We start from the raw sequence: 22,346 nt of genomic DNA on the forward strand, positions 1-22,346 counted from the left end.
TAGGCATGTAATTTTTTTTTCCTAAAAATTAGAAACCCACACAATTCTCAAATAAGAATGAAAAAGATACAGTTTGAAAGAAGCGACAAGAATAATGGTCCCTTAATATTTCTGACCTGCTCTATAATGCATCATTAAAAAGCAAAATCCTCTTAAACATACAAACGAACAATCTTGTGATTTTAGAAGGCTTTGGCAAAGAAATCTTGCCTTGGCGCTAACAGAACATGAGAATTGCACATGAGTTTTCGGGTTTGCTTAATCCTCATGCTTCTTAAGGAGTGCATGGTATTCCATTACAGGCAATGAAGCTTGTCCCTCTAGATCCAAGAATGAGTTTGAAGGTGATTGCTGATTTAAAAGAGGCTTCTAAAGTTTGAAAAAGGCGATTAAGCTACAATTGATGTGCTTTGAGAAATTGACTTGAGCATAGAGAGTGATCATAATGTTGTTTTTATTATTGTTCTTCTTTAATATGAGATGATATAAGAACTAAAATATTTCTCCTTGAAAATAAGAATGGCTTTGCTTGGAACTTCGAAAATGTCAAGCTTATTTGTAGATGTAGCAATCCACAAGCTCTCTATCAGACCCAAGATGACACTTGTTATCCAGGTGATTCGGCGAATGAAACTTCAAATTAAGAAATATTAAGTTTTTGAAACCAATAATCTTATCAAAGTTGGATTCATTCAAGATGAAAAAATGTCTTCCTAACAGAGCCCTGCATTGGGTACCCATACCCACACCCACCCACGTACCCACCCATATCCAATGGGCATGGGTGGGTATGGGTACGCCCATAGCCTTGTGGGTGGGTACTCAACATCAGAGGAGAACTGGTTTATATTACTAATCATCATATACATGCAATATATTATAATAATCCTTACTACGCAGTGCGCAACACTGAACCGCGTCACGACCATGATAAATTTGGTAAGTGGCTTGAAAGTTTACAGTCAGAGAAAATGACAAAAAATCTCAAGGCCATTATTCTATGGGTAGGCTGCATTCGATAAGCGTGGAAAGTGGGTGGGTGTGGGTGGGTATGACATCCGGAAAGTCACCATAGGTGAGTGTGGGTGGGTAAAGCCTTCCCATAAGCGTGGGTATTCAATGGGTACCCAACCAGGATCCCATGTAGGGCTTTGCTTCCTAATGAAGGAGAAAAATGGCCAAATTTGTGTTTTTGTAGATTTTTAGGATCGAGATAAAGCCTTCCCAAATGATAACTTCTCACTATCCAAGGCATAACTCATGATTGACAATAGATTGAACCATGATATGCTCCTTTATGTATGGGTTATCAGGCTATAACTAAATCTTGATATCTTCCAAAGACGATAAACACATCCTCCGCACTCTTATAGGTATCTACTTTTGCATGGCGATGACTTTTGATTTGAAAAATGTTGAATTACATTACAAAGAACCATGATGTCATTGATGAACTTATAGTGTTGTACATAAATAAGTAGATTGTCATGTCGATCACTTCTTATAAAGTTGAACCACCTTGATCATAAATGATCTTAGTTTTTTGTTTGTAAGAATTACAAAATTCAATCTAAAAATGAATTCGTTGAAATGCATTTTTGGTATTTCATATGGAAAATTTTGATATTTATTAATATAGAGAAAGCACATGATAAAGTTTCAAGAGAAGTGCTCTGGAGAGTTATAGAATAAAAAGGAGTTATATGCAAGTCAATAAGGATTTGTATACATGAGCTATTACTTGTGCTCAAACAAAAGGTGGTTTGGCCAAGTATTTTTCCTATTTTAGTTGGATTAGATCAAGGATCAACTTTAAGCCTATATCTTTTTTGCTTTAGTCATGGATGTTCTTACTAGACATTTATAAGATAATGTGCCTTTGTTTATGCTTTTTGCTGATGATATTTTTCTTATTGATAAGTGCAGAGAGGGAGTTGAAGAAAAACTTGAATTATGGAGGTCAATCTTAGAGTTAAATTTTTTTTGTTTGAGTAGATCTAAAATTGAACACATGGAGTGTAATTTTAGTTGCAATAGATCTAGTAGTGAGATTGTGACATTGGATGATCAAGTCATTAAGAATGGTGCACGTTTAGATATCTCGGGTCTATTGTTCAAAACGATGGTGAAATAGATGGGTATATTATTAGTAGAATTCAAGCTGGATGGTTGAAGTAGAGGAATGCATCGGGCCAGTTATGTTATAGAAAAGTACACCTAAAATTAAAGGGATAATTTTATAAGATGGTGTTAAGACCTATAATGCTTTATGGTGCAGAATGTTGTCCATTAAAAGACAAACATAAAACTAAATTAAGTATTGTAGATATGAGGATGCTCGATTGGATGAGTGGTTTTACAATTAGTGACAAATTCGAAATGAGTGCATATGTGGAAAGGTTGGAGTAGCTCCGTGGCAGATGATATTAGAGAGTCACATTGGATGATTTGGTCACATAAAATATTGACCTTCCAATGACTTTGTTAGGAGAGTAGATGTATTAAAGTCGGCCTATGCTAATAAAGATAGAGGTAGACCTAAAAAGATTTGGTTAGAAAATATTAATTTTTATCAGATTTAGATGAGAAATTGACTCTTAATATGGCATAATGAAAAAAAATACTTCATGTAATTGATACCTTACGTATGTTGTTGTTTTTGTTGTGTTGTATGCTATAGTGGTATCGAAGTAGACCTCATTAAAATGAAATCAATTGTCAAAATGCCACAACGAAAAAAATATTTTAAGTAGCTTCACTCTATTTGTGGGAGGTTGGCATATATATGGAGGGTCATCTCCAACCTCCTGAGTAGGTATCAACCCTTTGCCTAGTTGATTAAAAAGGATGCCTTTGTCATATGTAAAAATAATTGTCCGTGAGCTTTTGATTTCATAAAGCAATATTTATTGCATCTCCCAATTATTGTAGTTTTGATTTTGGGAAAGAAACTAATTTTGAATGGGACGGCATGGGATGAGTCGTTAGGGGAATTTCTTGCTCAATGTAATGAAGATGGGGAATAAATAATCCTCTATTAGATTAGTCGATGGTGAAGAGGGGTCGAATTAAAGCACTTATCATTGAAAAACAATGCCTGACATTAATATTTGCTACGCAAAGCTTTGTCTTTATATGTTGGTTCAAAAACTAATTTTAATATTTAAAGTGGACCAACTTAAATTTTAATGATTAGGCCCACTCTAATTGTTCTTTTTGGTAGGCGGGTAGTGTTATTGCTTTTTAGTTTGACATTATATATGCTTCACAAAAGGTTATGTACGGGCAGGACCTGATCAATTTCCTAGCAACCAATCATTTTCTCATTGATTCACCTCTTAATGATGAATTTCTAGATAAGTTGATCCTTAGTTGGAAGAAAATCAACCTCCAAAATGGTATCTCTTTCAATAGGGCTTCATCAATGTGATCAGTCAAACCGCATCAATGTAGAAAAATCATTTCACCTCCATCAATGTTCCATCAAACCTAGCAACCAATCATTTTTTAGTTAGGCATTTATACTTAAGATACACTCAATTTTATTGTTCGACTACTTCATTTTTTTCCAGAATGTTTTAATTATTTATCTTCTATTTTGTAGAAAATCAAGAGCCTGCACAATACTTGTGAATTCCAAATTAATAAGAACTTGTTTTCAGGTACGATGTATTATTCGGAACATTGTGAGAGATTGGGCAATGGAGGTACATTATTCTTTTCATGCTCCCTTATTACTTATTTGTTTTTCATGTGGAATGTTCCTTGATTCCTTTATATTTCAAATGATTGGCATATCCTGTTACTATAGGGTCAAAAGGAGCGTGATCAATGTTATAAGCCTATTCTTGAAGAGCTTAATCGCCTTTTTCCTGTTCGACGCAAGGAAAGGTACTGATTCTATGAATATATACCATTACTAAAAGTATTCTTAATGGGTCGCTTGCAATTAGCTCCCTATATTGAGGCCCTAGGCTGCTAGTTGCTGCATTTCAAATAAATCTTCAAAATGAGCTTTCAAAGAGAGCAAGTTCTAATTTGATCATGTTTTTGAATGTTGATATGGCATGTTTCTGGAAGGATAGTTCTTTTGGTTCCCGTAGAATTCTTTTTGTAGAAGTGTGCTTATAAGTTGTTTTAGAGAAAATAAGTTGGTTTGCACTACAAAGAAATAGATTCTGTTTTAGATAAATCAAGTTTTGTGATTGGCTAAGAAAGGCTAATTAAATTATTTATTTATCTGAGAGTATATATTTTTAATAAAAAACAATCTATTTTTTCTCTATACTTAAATAAAGATGTCAACTTAAAAAAGCATAACCACACGATAGAATTATAAAATTGATGTATGAGCAATCATGCTGATTTAAATTGATGTTTCTTTTAGAGAAGTGACAGTATTCAAAACATATAAGCAATTTCTTCGAAGGAAAAAACCTAAAGGAGGCATGGTACAGGAGGAGCGTAGGCCCTATGATTTTTAATTTTAATATTCTGTAAGTTTAAAAATATGACTAAAAAACAAGTGTATAAAGAACTAGTTAAACTAAAATTCTAGTTAAATAAAAAACCAGAATGAAAACAGAGTTTTTTTTTTCATAGAATATGCATGCATAATGCAGTTGATGACATTTCATAATCATATTCCGTAGTTAACGTTAGCATTTAAAGTAAAGTAAATTAGATGAAAATTAAACAAACAAGCCAATTAATTATTCACTCTTTTTTACTCTTCTTATCTTAAACATGTTATCTAATTGAGGCATCCAAGTTGAATGTAGATGCAAGTAGAGGGGTTACAAATTAAATTTTAGGAATAAACTTCACTTCATCTATGTCTTAATTCCTTTATCAGTCACCTAGTTTCTAGCAATTGGCAGATAGGACACCCATGGTGGATTCAATGATCAATATAAAGGAAACTAATGGAAATAACTTTAATGTTTGGCGGAGGAAAGATTGGCTACAAGTTCAGCAATTTATCTAGAGATCTGGGTTGAAAATCGACAAAGAGGCCATTTTCAATTTCAAGTAGGCCATTTTTTGAGATTGAAGGATAAAAAACTACATTAGTTTTGTTTGGAGTCTTTTTTTTGTTTTTTTAATATTTATTTTAGCTTTAAAGATTGTAATGGGAGATAACTAGAATTATAGCCTTAAAGATTATTGTTGATGCTAAGATTGTTAATATTATAAGTGCTTATGTTCCTCATGTAGGTTTAGATATGGGTTCAAAATTAAAATTTTGGAATGACTTAGAAGAATTAACACAAATGATACCTCTTGAAGAAAGAGTTTTTATTGGAGAAGATTTAAATGGACATGTTGGTAGAGAGGCAAATAATTTTAAAAGTATGCATGGTGGCCATGGGTTTGGAACGACAAATGAAGGTGGTAAGACCATATTAGATTTTTCTTTTGCTTATGATTTTTTAATTACTAATAGTTTATTTAAGAAAAGAGATGACCATCTCATCACTTATAAAAATGGATATAGTAAAACTCATATTGATTATTTTCTTATAAGAAAATTAGATCGTTTAGATTGTAAAGTTATTCCGAGTGAAAATTTATGTACCCAACATTGATTATTAGTTTTGGACTTTAAAATAAAAGTCGAGAAAATAAAAAATAAAGTTAAATGATATTCTAGGGTTAGATGGTGGCATTTAAATAATATTAACAAAAATATTTTTGAAAGTAAGATTTTAGATCTTGAGATTTTGTCTGTGCATGAGAATGCTAATATTATGTGGGAAAAAGTGGCTATTGATATTAAGAATATTGTTAAAGATGTGCTAGGAGTATCAAAGGGAAAAGCTCCTAGTACTAAAAAGAGTTGGTGGTGGAATCCAAATGTATGAGAAAAAGAAAAAAAAAGATTTGTTTTAAAAATTAGTTTAGATGTAAAAAATTATGATAATTAGGATAAATATAAAGAGGCAAGTAAAGAATCTAAGAAAATAATATACGATGCAAAGATTTTAGCTTTTAATGATTTATCTAATAGATTAGATATTAAGGAGGGAGAAAGATACATGTATAAGTTAGCCATTCAAAGAGACATGAGTAGTAATGATCTAGTTCAAGTGAAGTGTATTAAGAATGAATATAAAAAAGTACTTTTCTTAGAAGATGATATTCAACGTAGGCGGATGTGATATTTTGCTTTAGTGACCTTAGCACCCTACTGAAAATAAATATTTATGTTTTTATAAACGTATTAGTAAAATCAAAGTTAGAGAGGCTTTAAAGAAAATGAAGTGTGGAAAAGCTGTTAGACCTGATGATGTTCCAATAGAGGTGTGGAAATGCTTAGGAGATTAAAAAATTTTTGGCTTACTAAACTTTTTAATAGTGTTTTGAAGACTAAAAAGATGCCAGATGAGTGGAGAATGGTGTGTTAATTCATATTTTTAAGAATAAAGGTGATGCACAAGATTGTGCGAATTATAGAGGAATTAAGTTAATGTTTCATACTTTAAAACTATGTGAGTTATGGAGCATAAGTTGCGGCGTGATACTAATGTTTCTCAAAATCAATTTGGATTCATGCCGGGTAGGTTTACTATGGAAGCCAGACATTTATTGAGAGGTTTGATGGAGAAATTTAGAAAATAAGGAGGATCTACATATGATATTTATTGATTTAGAGAAAGCATTTGATAAAGTTCCAAGAGAAGTGCTATGGAGAGTTCTTGAAAAGAAAGTAGTTAATAAATCTTATATTCAAATTATTAAAGATATTTATGTAGTAGCTATTAGTTGTGTTCAAACACAAGGTGGCTTGACCAAGTATTTTCCTATTTTGGTTGGATTACATCAAGGATCAGCCTTAAGCCAATATCTTTTTTGCTTTAGTCATGGATGTTCTCACTAGACATTTGCAAGAGGATGTACCTTGGTGTATGCATTTTATTGATTATATTCTTCTTGTTGATAAAACTAGAGAGGGAGTTGATGGTAAACTTGAATTACGGCGGTCAACCTTAGAGTCTAAAGGTTTTCGCCAGAGTAGATCTAAAACTAAATATATGGAGTGTAATTTTAGTAGTAATAGACTTAGTGAGGGGGTTGTGACTTTGGGCGTTCAAGTCATTAATAAGAGTACACGTTTTAGATATCTTGGATATATTGTTCAGAGTGATGGTGAAATAGATGGGAAAATTATCAGCAGAATTCACGTTGGATGGTTGAAATGGAGGAATTCATTGGGCTTTGTTGTGTGATAGAAAAGTCCCCCTCTAACTTAAGGGAAAATTCTATATGACAGTGGTTAGTCCTGCAATACTTTATGGTGCCAAATGTTGACCATTAAAAGAGAAGCATAATACTAAGTTAAGTGTTGCAGAGATGAGTATAATCAGGTGGATGAGTGGCTTTACCCTTAGTGATAGGATACGAAATGAGCATATATGTGAGAAGGTTGGAGTAGCTCAAGTGAAAAATAAGATTAGAGAGAGTCGCTTTAGATGGTTTGGTCACATAAAACGACGGCCTTCTGATGACCCGGTTAGGAAAGCAGAGGTATTAGACTTGACTTATGTTAAGAAAGGTAGAGATAAACATAAAAATACTTGGTTAGAAATTGTTAGAAGTAATATTTCTTTATTAGATTTAAACAAGAATTTGACTTTTAACAGAACACAATGGAGAAAAAGGATTCATGTTGCCGACCCCACGTAGTGGGACAAAGGCTTGATGTTGTTGTTGTTGTTGTATTTTATTTATATTTTTATAAGAAAAAAATTGTATGATAGCCTGAGGGCTTGTATTTTTTTGTTTAGAGCCCACAAACACTCCAGACGAAAAGGTTGATCAATGCCATTAACTTGATGGAAAAAGTTTGTTAGTTTTGTTGCCAATGTGCCCTATGTTGTCGTGCTCAGCTAGCCATGGATCTACTTTGGAGAAGATTTGTTGAGGTAGCACCTGATTTAGGTTGTTTTGAGGAGGGTGGACTAGGCGTGATCATAAGAGATGATGCTTTGGGGCATGGTATTAGCAATCAAAGATGATAATGAGCGGGGTGAGTGAAGAGAGGTTGTCGAGGTGATGGGTCGCTTGGTGAGGAAATAGAGGTCAGTGGTGGGGTGTTGTAGTGCATGTAAAAGGGGCTGGGGAGCTTTTAGCTGCCATTGACTTGCGGGTGGGACGGGAGGGTACCAGATGTTGGAAAGAAGGTGAAGAGATTAAGGAGTTGTTTGGAAAATAACTTGTTTTTAAAAATAAAAAACACAACTTATTTTAAGTATTTTAAAAATAAAACAAAAAGTGATTCCAAGAAAGCATACACTTGGGGGGCTCTCAAACTTAAATGACTCTTTGGCTGACTTATTTGACAGTAGGTTCACGTTCTTATCATTGAAATTTAATCTTTGAGTTTAAAAAATGTACTTCATATGTCTTGGGCGGGGGCAGCACCCCAACTCTTGGGGCGTCTGTCTCACATCCAATTTCCCCAACCCAAATGCCACTTTTTGCCTTTTTAAAACACTGCTTATAAGATGTATTTGCTGTGTCAGAGAGAGAGTGTATATTCTTAATTTTGAATAATATTGGTAAGTTATCCATGGAGAAATTACTGCTGTTTGTCACAACTAAAACCCACAATGGAGTCGTATTCTGTTGTGGTCATTACTGTGTGAACAGCATGTATATGTGGGCATGCATGGTGTAACTAGATGCTTATTCTAATTTTAATGCTGTTATTTGTGGTCTCATGTCATTTAATGATATTTTGTGAATCTAGTACCGATTTTACTAGGTATTGATAACAATATATAATTATTTATTACTACTGAATATGTGATCAATGAACAAAATTTGAAAGAAAAAACAAAGGAAAAAAATGCAGTGTGAAAGCACTTGAGTGAGTTCTATATTGACAATTTCCTCTGCGGAATTAGCATAAGTTGGAGATGCATTTTCTATGTGTTTGTTCTATTAACATTCTTTAATCATCACATTGTGAAACAATTAGGTATAGACTGTAAAATCATCTTTATTTTGTTCATTTTTTTTACTTTTGCTGCCTTAAATTTTCACAAACATCTTACAAAGTCGTGGCATCAAAGAAAGTTAAAGAATATGCTTTGTGGTGCTGAACTTGCCGAAATTTGTTCCTGCTCTTTGTAGACCTCCCAGTTGTTTGGTACCTGGTGCTGGACTTGGAAGACTGGCTTTGGAGATTTCTTGCCTAGGTATTTAGAAAGATAAAGCTGATATTAGGTTTTTCCTATTAATTTGTCTCATAATTACCGCTTTTTTTTCCGCCAAACAGGCTTTGTGAGTCAGGGCAATGAGTTTTCTTATTACATGATGATCTGCTCGAGTTTCATCCTCAACCAGTTAAGTCAGATACTCTGTTTTCTTTGGGTGATCAATTCCTTTATATTTCATTTGCTTGATTCAAATTTAAAGTCATATAATTTTTTAGCTGTTTTCTTATTCTTATCCAATCTAATTATAATATTAGAACTCAAGCAGCCAATCAGTGGACGATATTCCCTTGGATTCATAGCAACTGCAATTCTCTATCCGATGATGACCAATGTCGTCCTGTCTCATTCCCTGATATTCAACCAGCAAGGTAACTAGTATGAAATGGTTTATACATTAATGCTACAATGGCATGTGTTTTTCCCTTTGTGATGATACATTCTGGATGTTTCCATTGGCTTGTGATTTTAATCTTCAAGCCTCTATTTCTTCTACATATCAACCTTCTGAGAAGAAAAGATTTATAGTGCCATTCCATTAGTTGATATTATTCCCATGAAACTAACTGAAGAGGTTCTTCTGGATTGAATGACAATAATCTAAAATAATGTCCTTTGTGGCATGAATCGAACTTAGAACCTTTTGTTTTGTAAAGTGATAAATTTTTCTTAACTATCAGAGAAAAAAAAAATGCAGGAAGAAGTAGTTGAGAAGAATTACCTACGGATAGAAAAGAAATAAAACACATCGGATCAAGATAACATAGAGTTGAGTGAGTAATTTTTGTCTAAAAATAGGGTAAAAGCTTATTTTCAGGCACCTGATTAGTAAGAACGCCATATTCATTAGAAGCCTTATTGCATCCATATTGAAATCTGATAAAATTTGGAGAAAGAAGTTTTTTTTTTCTATTCGTGCATTGGCAAAAAACCAAAAGCTGAAATTTTTTATCCACTAAGGCTTCATTTGGGACGGCTTTTTTGCTGCTTCTTAAAGCAACTTTTGTACTAAAAAGTTATTTTAAGAAGCAGTAAAAAGCCGTCCCAAACGAAGCCTAAATCAATAACTTTGGGTTGAAACTTGGGATTGAACTAAGCTTGAAGCATCAACCATTTCCATATTAGAGCAACCATGCCTATCAATGGGAACACAATAATAACATCGTAGTGAAGAATGAAATGATAACTGAGGATTCTTCAATGTTGAAAGATAGCTTTCCCAAACATTTTTTTTATTATTATTTATATTTAAATATATATAATATAGCTTTCCCAAACATGAATCTTGAAGTATCAGTAGATCCAACAGTCATATTTGAAGATGTTGGAGATGTGGGAATGGGGGGCTGCTGGCATTCTACAAACTAACTGCAGCTCAGGAAAACACATATTCAATCAGGAGGCTTAGTAGATTCTGGAGCATGAGAACATTTCATGGGGGCAAAATTGAGAGAACAACTTCCAATAAGTTGGAAAATTTAAATTAATCATTACTATCAACTACATGAAAATCTTGCATGCCTAAACCATACTAAATAGAACTATGATTAATAAATAGGGACTTGTAAGGTGAATTTCATAATTTCGGATGAGCCTTGAAATAATCAGCATATTCATTACTAAAGGTTTGGCAAGACTAACAATATGCAGGCAAACTGTCAAATTTCTATTTCAATAATAACACAGGCCAGATATGATTGGAAGAGTCTGGCAGTAGCATCATCTAATTGTATTGGTTTTCTAAGAATTGATCCTGATGAGAAAAAAATTTAGATTGATGATGTTAATATTAGATGAGGGAAAACATAGTAGTTCTACACTAGGATCAACCAATCTACAATTTTCTTTCTAGTATCAAATCTTAGGCGTAATAACAGGCTCTTCAAAGGTATCAAACTATAAAGATACACTTCAATATATGCATCATAAGTCTATTCACATAATATGAGCAATAAGATGAAATATTCTTTCAAGGATTGTTTGCTAAGCTAGAGAAATTAACCATCATATGCAAATCAAACATAAAGTTATGAATAATCTCCAAATTTGGGCTGCCAAAGGCAAATTTACTAGCCAAAGTGTACAAAAATGGTGATGCTAAATACAAAATTTCAGCCTTAGCAAAGATGAGCGCTTGACAAGATAAATTGTGTTACTTGAGCTTTAGCAAAATTCGCCGTGTTTAAAGATAGAGGAAAACAAGCATATAGACCCTATTGCAGAGATTCCTTACCCATAGCAAACCTCAATAAAAGAAAAATGTGAGTCAGACTTCGTAGGAGTAGCTGCAACATGATTAAGCTTGAAAGCAAAAGCTAATGGACCAACAACATTCGTGGGACCAAAAGATGGGTGGCACGCGACATCACGAAGAGACACTAGAAGAGAAGAAGCATGAGGTCAATCATCCACATTGTCACCATTGAAGGAAGTTGAGATCAAAGGGAAACCTCATGAAGTAAAATGGAAGTTGTACTCCATATTGGAAGGCTAGGTAGGTGGAGATATTACAGCATTGAGCACTTAAATAACAACATCAAGCCTCTATCCAACAATGTGGGAAGAAATTATTCTTTGCAGAGTCCGGACGTAGCTCTATATCCGGACTCCAATTAAATCATGACACGTGGAGTGTAGACGTGGATATTTAAATTGGATTTCATTTTAATTTTTATTTTATTGATCCGATCGACCCGAACCAAAGGTTCAACATCCCGTTCAAATTTAGGTTTTTGGGTTGACGCTTTTTTTAAGTGAAAATAACCGCGAAAGCTCCACAATACATAGGATTTTAGCTCAATAAAATTTTGATATTTGCTGAGAAAAAATAACGAGGAAGAGTTGATGAAGATGATGAATGATTTGGAGGAGGACGTTCATTATTGGAGTAGAGGGTATGCCGATAGAAAGCAAAATCTCAAGGGGCAGTATGCAAACGCTAAGAGAAGAAGAATTGAAGTTGAAAGAGCTGCAACCTGAAGGAATAGTAGCTTTGTTTTATGTATACTTAGGGAATATGTCGCGGGTCCGAATGGTAGTTCTCCCTGGCGGTAGGGGTGTCAAAATCTAAGATGACCCGAAACCGGACCCTGACCCAACCCAAAAAATTTGTGGTTCGGTCAACCCATTTACCATATGGGTTGGGTTGGGTTCAAGTTTTTGACCTGTATGCAAAATCAGGTCGGGTTGACCCGAAAACCTGAAATCAACTCGGGTTAACATGTATGCAAAATGGCTGCCCAGTTAGAGTGTTATGTCAGCGTGTCTGGTGCGTGAACGTCTAGTCCAGTCCGTCTGGTCGTCCGCGTCTAGTGCAATCCGTCCGGTGACGTCTAGTCCACAGTTCAGTCCCGCAGTCCATCTAGTCGTTAGCATCTACTCGCGTAGCTCTAGACTCTCGTACCACGTCAGCTCGTCTAGTCCAGTCCGTCTGGTGGCGTCCGGTCCTCTCGACTCCCTTACCATTGTCTGGTCCTCTAAATGCCCGCGTCGATTCTAGTCTGTCTAACTCATTCGCGCTCGACGACAACCCCATACCCGTAGGACGCACAGGCACTGCCTGTCACCGTGTCGCCTAGCTTGACGTTACAATTGCCCATTTTTTGAATCAAACAGGTCCGCGAGTTGTTGCGGGTCAACCTGGTGACCCGCACGGGTCGGGTCCGGGTTGAAATACGTGACCCATTTGAAAAATTGGTTGGGTTCGGGTTGACCCATTTAGACTCGGGTTAACTTGGGTTCTATCCAAACCCGACCCGTCGACCCGTTTTACATCTCTACCTGGCGGGGTTCGACTATGTATACAAATTTTGATTGTAAGGAAAAGTTTCAAATTCCGCTTGTTTTTATTAAATTAATTGTAATAAAATTAGTTTTTGCTACTTCAATTCATGCTAGTAATGTTTTTACACTATATATTAAATGTGTATGAATTTTTTTTTTGATAATGTAATTCACTGTGCTTTTGCTGCGTATTAGTGTTTTCGACTATTGTCAAATTTAATTTAATTTTTTTTAGTTCAGATCATTTTACTATAAGTGTTTTCATTATGAATTAAATTTGTAATAAAGATTTTCTAGAAATGACAATAAAATATGTAATTATTTGGGCTTTTACTACTTAAGAAGTGGTTTAGACAATCATCAACTTTAATTTTCAAATCTTTTTAGTTCATATCATTCTGCTATAAGTGTTCGTTGCAGGAATTTTGAATTTTTTGTGCTGCCATGCGTTCATTGTCAGCCTTCCCTTGTTGTTATCCTATCTATAATCAACGGAGTCTTCATTACTGCTATGCTTGATATAGCCTTCATCGATGCCCTTTGCCGCCGCAATGTCTAAAGCAATTTCCTCCCAAAGCTTTGGTCAAATGGAGGACTCTATGGTGCACTAAGGGAGATATCTCCAAAATATGCAACATTTCTATCACTTAAATGGGAAGAATTATTTGAAGTGGTTTCAATTTGTGAAGGATTATTTGAAAGGAAAAAGGAAAGATGAATCACCTCCATGAGGTAGGACCAAAAGAAAAAATCCTAATTTTTTAGTTTGGGATGAAGCAGCCTCCATGATTATGTCATGGTTGTGGAATTCCATGCTCCGAAAATTAGTGATACTTTCATGTTCCTATCTACTGCAAAAGACATATGGGAAGCTGCCAGATAAACCTTCTCAAAAGTTTGAAATGCTTCACAATTCTTCGAAATTAAAGTCAAGGTGGGAAGCACAAAACAAGGAAGCAAGACTGTGACTGAATATGCCTGATGTGAAACATATATGGACACAGCCACACAGGAATGGCTTAGAAATTAATAACAAATTATGAAACTTTGATAATTGTAAACTCAATGTTTCACCAAGATAAGAATCTAAGATATCTTAGTTACAATTATGCTTTGATATTCAATTACACAAAAGATTAATAGAATAATTTAAAATAAGTATAAAAATTCATAATAACACAAGATGAAAAATAATAAAAATCCATCGTTTAATAAATAGAAAATTCACCTTCGAGTTTCCCTCTCATTTACTCTTGATAGTGGGGTTAGCGGAAGAATAACTTCAACAATCCTAGGGATGCCCCCAAAAGAAAGAGGACGCTTACGGTCTTGATCAATGGAAAGTTAGCGGAGGGGAAGGCTGGTGGATGGCCGATGATTTGCCAACGTTCGGAGGGTTGGTGTTCTTCAATAGCAGACGTAAAGGTGAAAGGATGTGGTCGATGTATTCATCGACGGCGTCGTCAATTTTCAAATTGAGGTCGAATAAAGAAAATTGTAGAATATCCACTAAGCCTTGATGGTCGTTGACGAATCCGTGGTCAAGCTCGGGATCCGCCATCCATGGAGGGGAGGGGACCCAATAGTAGCGTATCTTCCTCCTTGGATTGAGTGTGTAGCAAGGGAGTAGGGAGGTATTGGCGGAGTGTTGGTGGGTTTCGGCCAAGACTAGGAAGAGGTCTCTCGAAATTCCAGTTTTTTTTTTTTTGTTTTTTGGTGGAGGGATCGGGGAGGGGGTTTAGGGTAGGGAAAGAGGAAGGGGAAAAAGACAATGAACACAAAGACAATGAACCAAAGCTGATTTTTTTTTAATCGGTCATTACCTCCATACAATAGTGAAGACATCTATATATAGGTCTCACAATGAAAGAAAAATAAAAGGCTCAAATGCCCTCGGGGCTACAACTTAAAAGAAATCCCACATAGGGGTATAATGGTAAAGCTGAAATAAAAATAAAAGAAATACAAAAATGCATTATAATTAGAGACTCTTAATCATAGCCGTCGATCTACGATTCCTTCGATGGTAGACGCATCGAAATCTTCTGCTGATGTCCTCATCAATGCCACTCTCCTTCAAAGCTTGTGGCAAGAATTTGATAGCTACAGATGCATAGAGACCAAGTGCCTAGAAGATGCGGCTTTCCTAAAAAGCTTTATTGAGAAAGATAAAGTGTATGATTTTCTTGCAGGATTAAATACAGTGTTTGACCAAGTTATAGTTTAGATTCTTGGCAACGAGGAGACACCCTCACTAAATGAGATCATTTCTCTCATTCGTGCTGAGGAAAGTCGACAAGACGTAATGCTGGAACCATCGGAATGCTGGAACCAAAGATTGCTAAAGGTTCAACAATGGTGATAGCCTAAGAGGTATTATGGAAGGAAAGAGGTAAGGATTTTTCAAAACCTCAAGACAAAGGAAAGGCTTCCTTTAATGTAGCTATTTCAAGAAATCAAGACACATAAATGAGACATGCTGGAAGTTACATGGAAAGCTCATAAGTAATGAGAGGAATCAAAGAAGTAGATAAAAGAGAAAATCTCATGTTAACACTACAACAAGTCAGCTCATCTCAGATAAAAAAAAAAAAAGTCAGCTGATCTCAGAAACACAGTCCAGTTTTAGAGAGCTCAACAAAGAAGATATTGATAAGCTAAAACAACTCTTAGTATAACTTGAAAAATCACCTACATTTTCGTCTCACTTTTAGGTAAATTTCCTATATCTATTGGATTAAGTGCCTCTAGAAATTATTTGAAAGGAGTATGAATCATTGACTCAAGAGTCATAGATCATATGACGCACTCTACTACCCTCTTCATCAACTGCACTCTTTATCTGAGTGATAAGAAAATCATCACTGTTGATGGTTCTCTTATCATAGTAGCAGGCCAAGGAGATATTCCCTTATTTCCCTCCCCTCTCTAAAAAAATATGCTCCACGTACCTCAATTATCTAAAAACCTAATCTATATGCAAAAACTTACTAGGGATCATATTTGTCAAGTCCTATTTAACCCTACTTGTTACTATTTCAGGACCAGGGACCGGGGAAGAAGATTGGACTCGTTAAGGAGAGAGATGAACTTTACTACCTAGAAGAACTGAACAAATCCACCATTATCAATAATGGCTATTCTATGTTATTCTTAATTAATACAAAAATCTATTATTTTACTTCATCATTTTAGATTAAGACATCCATCTTTTGATGCATTAAAAAATATGCATCAAAAACTTTTTTATAAGTTGGAAAATGAATATTTTTATTGTGAAACATTTGAGTTAGCCAAGCATAAATGAGTTTCTTTTCCAAATAAAATTGAGAGATGTCATTCCCCTTTGTACCTTATTCATAGTGATATTTGGGAACTCATAAAAAATTTCTGACATCTCAGGGGCCCAATGGTTTGCATCCTTCATTAATGACTGCACACTTGATTCTCTTGGATCTTTCTCCTAAAAAATAAATCTGATGTAAGCACTATCCTTTCCATTTTTCACACCATGATACAAAATCAATTCGGGATAAAAATAAGAAAACTTTGTTCTGACAATGCAAAAGAGTATTTTAACTAAACTCTACCCTCCTACTTTAAAAAAGAAGGTATCATTCATGAGTCTTCCTACATTAATACCCCACAACAAAGCGGAGTTGTAGAAAGAAAAAAATAGTCATCTTCTTGCCTCCACCCATGCATTTATATTCCACCACAATGTACACAAATCTTATTGGGGGGAAGGTTTTCTGACCGCTGCATATCTCATAAACCGACTACCTTCAACAACCTTGGCACTAAAAACACTAATGAATACTCTGTCCTCTTTTTACCCAGAATTTTAAACCCATAACAATGTCACACCCATAATATTTGCACTTCCTATGTTCATATTCATTGTCAAAATAGAGAAAAATTAGATCCAAGAGTACTCAAATGTATCTTTGTTGGATATAGACCTGTCAATATTGGACCCAACCCGAAAATTTCCTGTTTGGGTTGACCCGAACCCGAAGCGGGTCGGGTTCGGGTCCGGAAAATCGACCCGTTTGCAAAACTGGGTCGGGTTCGGGTTGACCCGACAACCCGAAAATGACCCGGAATGACCCTGAAATCGAACCTGCCCGAATCTGCCCGCCTGCCCCGTGCCTCGTGCCCCGGCTGCCCTGCTCTGCCCCACGCGTACACGGGCTGCCCCCCTGCCCCACTGGCCAGTGGCCACTGCCCGCATCGAGCCCCACGCCGCCACGCGTGACATGGCGTCGCGTGACCGCTCCGGCGCTTCGTTCGCCCGCGTTGCAGCTTGCATCGGGCCGCCTTGCACCCTGCAGCCGCCGCGCACCCTCGCGCCGCAATCCGCCCGTCGCTGTGTGCAGTCCGCCACCTGCCTGACCGCCTCTGCATCGCCCGCTGAGGAACTCGAAAAACCAAACCGAAGCGGGTCAGGTGCGGGTCCGGAAAAATGACCCGTTTGTGAAAAACGGGTCGGGTTGACCCGAACCCGAATAGTGCCCGTCAATTCCGGGTCGACCCGGAACCGACCGTGACCCGAATTGACAGGCTCTAGTTGGATATTCATCCACTCAAAAATTTATAATTGTTATCATCACATCCATACAACCTGTTAACAGCGAATGGCGGCACTATGGCGCAAAGGTCCAGTTTGGAGCCATGGCGGCATAGCGACAACGCGGCGCGCACTATTTTGAACATAGGTCGCAAGCTATATAAAAATTATAAAATAATAAGCATGAATATTGAATATTATTAAAAATGAAGACAAGCTATCATAATAATAAAAGACAACCATAACATATATAAGTTCGACTAACTAACATTCAAATATCTCATAATTCAAATACTAGAATCTTTTTTTTTTAAGATCAAATAAAATTAATCTACTCTTCTTGGGAATCCATCATCAATCAGCCAAATGTTAAAAAAGCTTCAATCCTCTTCATCACCCTCTGGTACCGCTACTTCATAATCCTATAAGAACATGAATCTGACATTTATGATCACCTAAAAGCAAACAAATTTAGATAAAAGAAACATAATATTGTCCAAGAAACATAATATGTGGCCTGCCGGGGTCCAAGGGGCACTGCCCTGGGCGGGGTTCGACCTGCCCGGGTTTAGGTTGGCGGGTCAAAGGGCAGCGCCCTTTGCGGGGGTTCTGCCTGCCCCCGGAACAAAATTTATTTGTAGAGAAATTTTGAAGTTCGTTTTGTATAATATTAGGGAGCGGTATACCGTATCTATACCTATTTCTATCACTGTACCGAGTGGTACAAAGCATGTAACTAGCGGTACCGAGCATTTACATAGCGGTACCGAGCGGTATCATGCATGTACTTAGCAATACCGAGCGGTATCATGCATGTACTTAGCAATACTGAGCATGTACCTAGTTGTACCGAGCTGTACCGAGTGGTACAAAGCATGTACCGAGCGGTACAAAGCATGTACCGAGCGGTACAGAGCGGTACTTAGCGATTCCGAGCGTGTACTTAGCAGTACCGAGTGTGTACCTAGCTGTACCGAGCGGTACAGAGCATGTAACTAGCAGTACCGAGCGGTATAAAAATATTCATAAGTATACCAAAATTTAAAAACAAATTTTGCGCGCTATTTTGCGCCGTGCGCAATGCGCCATGGCTCACATGTGGCGCAAATAGCGCGCGCTATCTTAAACACATGCGCCTCGCCATGAACATGGCGCCGTAGGTGCGTCGCGCCGCGCCGTGCGCCATGGCGCGCGCTATTTTGCGCCATTGACAACTATGCATCCATCCACCAAAAAAACTCTTGTATCTGTTGACGTTACTTTTGATGAACAAAAATCTTATTTCATCAAACCTCATCACTTAAAACAGTTGTCTAACATAGTTTTGGCATATTGCATCCTAAAATTTTAATCTTTTAATCTAGTTCTAGTTTAAATCCTTGAATTGGCTTGGAGAAGCACTACCGTTGGATCTTGTACCTTTGTTGTGTTATATATAATAACTTGGATAAAGAACAATATACTCATTACTAAAAAAGGGTTGCACGCAGCCACGCATAGACACCTTGGTCTCCTATCCTCTACTTTGTGGTCATGCTTTATCATCGATGGAGAACAACTAATAGATTGATTGTCCTATCATCTTCTCTGCTTTTTTTTATTGACTGTTCATTTTATTCAGTAGAACAATTCTACACTTTGTGTGTCAACTTATCGTCGAGAACCTATTGTATTTTAAATAGTGCAGGGATCACTGAAGGTTTTTCAATGTGTGGAGGCGATTTCATTGAGGTCTATAATGATATAGATCAAGAAGGTATGGTGATTATAGCGCTTCTGTGACGTTTATTAGATGTTACGACCACATACAGTGATATTTCTCAAGTGCATTATACTTTGTGTTTGAATGAAGTTTATCTCATTCTTTTTGACAGAGTTCCTCAATTTGAGTGTGCTTTGTTTAAGACATTGAATTTTGGTTGACAAAAGTGATGTTTCTCTAACGTTAATTAACAGGCCACGCTTTATTGCTGATGCTAGCTCATCCAACTAATGATTTTTTTTTTTATGATGAAGGCAGTTTTGACATTGTTGAATATTTTGGAATATATTCAAGTCCCATTCCAAATGATTCATGATTTCGGGATGCTTCCTTAACGAGAGAGAAGGGGGGGCGGAAACAATTTTTATTTACTTGAAGTTGGCTTCTACTTTTCATTTTCTTTTTTTTTGTATACTAGAATGTATTCTAGGTGTTGTCCAACTCTCTTCTTCCACAATAGCAGCCAACTGTTGTTCTTCCCTCCGTTTTCCCCTAAGAGCAGCCACTCAGCCAGCATTCTTCTCCTCTAGGCCCGCCAGCAGCAACCAAACACATTTTCCTGGAGGATTGAAATTGATTACAAATGATGCGGTGGGGTGGGATTTCATCTTTATATATAGGAGTCCCTCTTTCATTTGTAATCACATTTTCCTGGAAAATTGAAAAGAAGAGTTTGGTTTCTGCTTTTCTGTATCTTGGAATGTATTCCAGGTGGCGGCCACCTCTCTGTCTTCTTCCACAGCAGCAGCCAACTTCTGTTCTTCCCTCCATTTTCCCCTAAGAACCAGCTAGAATTCTTCTCCTCCAAGCCTGCCAGCAACAGCTGGATGCCTGTCAATCATCCCTGCAGTGCTGCAGTCATCTGGGCATCGACACCCTTCTGGTTCAACTGCCGACAACAGCAGGAGCAAGGAATTCTTGCCCTTCCAGTGGATCTCTTAGGCTGTCTTCCCCCTTCTCCTTCAGGTTTGTGTGTTCTTTCTTGGATTTTCCTTGTTCACACCTATTCGGATGTCATTTGATATTAGAGCCAGTCAATTTACCGCAAGAATACTGCCAAGAATAGCCAAATCCAAGACCAATTCAAGAACCTTCCATGAAAGAATTATAAAGGGAGATTAACCAACTTCAAGAAAAGCTTGCTGTGATGGAACTATGCCATCCTACATAATGCCAGAATGATGAAGAAAATCAAGCGGAGAAGGAGAATCTTTTTCACCAAGAAGCTTGAGGAGGAACTATCTCTTTGCTATTTTAGGCGAGAACCTTGAGGTGTTCTCAAGATTTCAGACTTTGAAGGAATATTGGATTCGGATGAATTTCTCAATTGGCTACACACCGTGGAGCAAATTCTTGAATACAACGAACTCTTGAATACAAAGAGGTACCTCTCGACGCATTGTTAAATTGATAGCCATCAAATTAAAAGGAAATGCCTTTTTGTTGTTGGAGAATTTGAAGTGATCAAAACAATGTGAAGGGAAAACCTAGATCCATTCATGGGATAAAATGATGAGAGAAATGTGGTGAAAATTTTTGTTGGCACGTTATCGCCAATATATATTTTTCTAGTTACCCAATCATCAATAATAAGAACTCTCAGTGGAAGGTTGTGCGGCTGAATTCAAATAGTTAGGGCTGAAATGTAACTTGGTGGAACCTAAACAGAACGCCATAGCTCAGTTTCTTGGGTTTAAACCCATCCATTGCCAATGTGGTACAAATGTAATCATATTGGACAATCAACGATGTCATCAACCTCGTTCTCAACTTAGAAAAACAACAACAAACTGTGAAAAATAATTTTAGCAATCGAACAGGGCTGGGAGTACTTCTGGCACTGGGTCCTATTATTGTCTGATGACCTGAAACCGCAAGAACACCTGATTGAACTATTGAACCTCCTCCACCGGCTTTCACAACCTCTATCCCCATTCGCAATTGTTTCAATTGCCATGGTTTTGGACATTTTGCATCCAATTATCCTACAAGGCAGTTGGTAATCTTAGTAGAAGAAGCACCAGGCGAAAACAACACTTCCTTGGTTCCAGAAGTTAAAGAACCAATGGAAGAACAACTCTTACCTAAAGATGAGGGTGAATTATTAGTTGTCCGCCTTGTAAGTGTACAATATGAAAAAGAGAATGAATGACTTCGTCATAATATATTCAGAACAAGGTGAACTGCCCAAGGCAAGACATATGACTAAAGGTATGAAAATATGGTATCCATCCTTATGGTAGAAAGTTGAACCTTTATACTACTCTGCACCCAAGACCCTACTAACTAGTGGCTTCAGATTATCCAGAAGCATCGCCTAGTGGGGGGAATGACGCTAGAGCTGTCCCAATATCGGTTGGTTCAGCAAACCCAACCAAGTGGGTTATGTTTAATCAATTAAGTAGTTATACTATTCACGCAGAGGTGGAGGGGTGGTTCAGCTCTATAAACAGGAGTCCCTCCTTCATTTGCAATCAATTTTTTCCTTGATAAATATAAATGAGAGTTTGGTTTCTATCTCTCTAGTTTTCTTTTTTGTATTATGGAATGTATTCCAAGTGGTGGCTCGGTGGCTCCCTTTCTTTTCTTCCACAGTAGCAGCCAACATCTGTTCTTCCCTTCGTTTTCTCCTAAGAACAGCCAGCATTCTTCTCTTTAATACCCAAAAGTTTTAGGTAAAAATACAACAATTTCTTAATTAAACTATACCCAAAATATTAATTTCTTCGTAAATGTGTGAAAATTTTCACATTAATTTTTAGTTTTTATTTTTTCCTAAAGTTTAAATTATAATTACTCTTAATTATGGTTAACAATCAATTAAAACTATTAATTATTAAATTCTAATTTCTGTTAACAATAAATTAATTACTGTTAATTAATTAATTTCAGCACTAGCACAACACTAATGCATTACCTAATGCGAAAAAAGGTACGAGATGTCAAAATCAAGGAGGCATTCGTCTTGGGGGTAAGAAATGCAATTTTAATTTAAAAAGTAAATTCTCTC

At 36.5% G+C, this 22,346-nt stretch overlaps 1 protein-coding gene across 1 annotated transcript in view; it reads left to right on the forward strand.

Moving 5' to 3' along the window:
- The window catches only part of LOC110091779 (carnosine N-methyltransferase), a 63,997-nt gene that overhangs the window by 25,377 nt on the left and 16,274 nt on the right, over positions 1 to 22,346 (forward strand). Inside the window, exons 8-13 of the mRNA XM_020819412.2 lie at positions 3,663 to 3,707; positions 3,812 to 3,891; positions 9,139 to 9,203; positions 9,284 to 9,350; positions 9,479 to 9,592; positions 19,257 to 19,330. Of these exons, the coding sequence (XP_020675071.1) occupies positions 3,663 to 3,707; positions 3,812 to 3,891; positions 9,139 to 9,203; positions 9,284 to 9,350; positions 9,479 to 9,592; positions 19,257 to 19,330 (445 nt within the window). The remainder of the gene's footprint in view (positions 1 to 3,662; positions 3,708 to 3,811; positions 3,892 to 9,138; positions 9,204 to 9,283; positions 9,351 to 9,478; positions 9,593 to 19,256; positions 19,331 to 22,346) is intronic.

The sequence above is a fragment of the Dendrobium catenatum genome, unplaced genomic scaffold (assembly GCF_001605985.2).
Source record: "Dendrobium catenatum unplaced genomic scaffold, ASM160598v2 fragScaff_scaffold_635, whole genome shotgun sequence".
NCBI classification, from domain to species: domain Eukaryota; kingdom Viridiplantae; phylum Streptophyta; class Magnoliopsida; order Asparagales; family Orchidaceae; genus Dendrobium; species Dendrobium catenatum.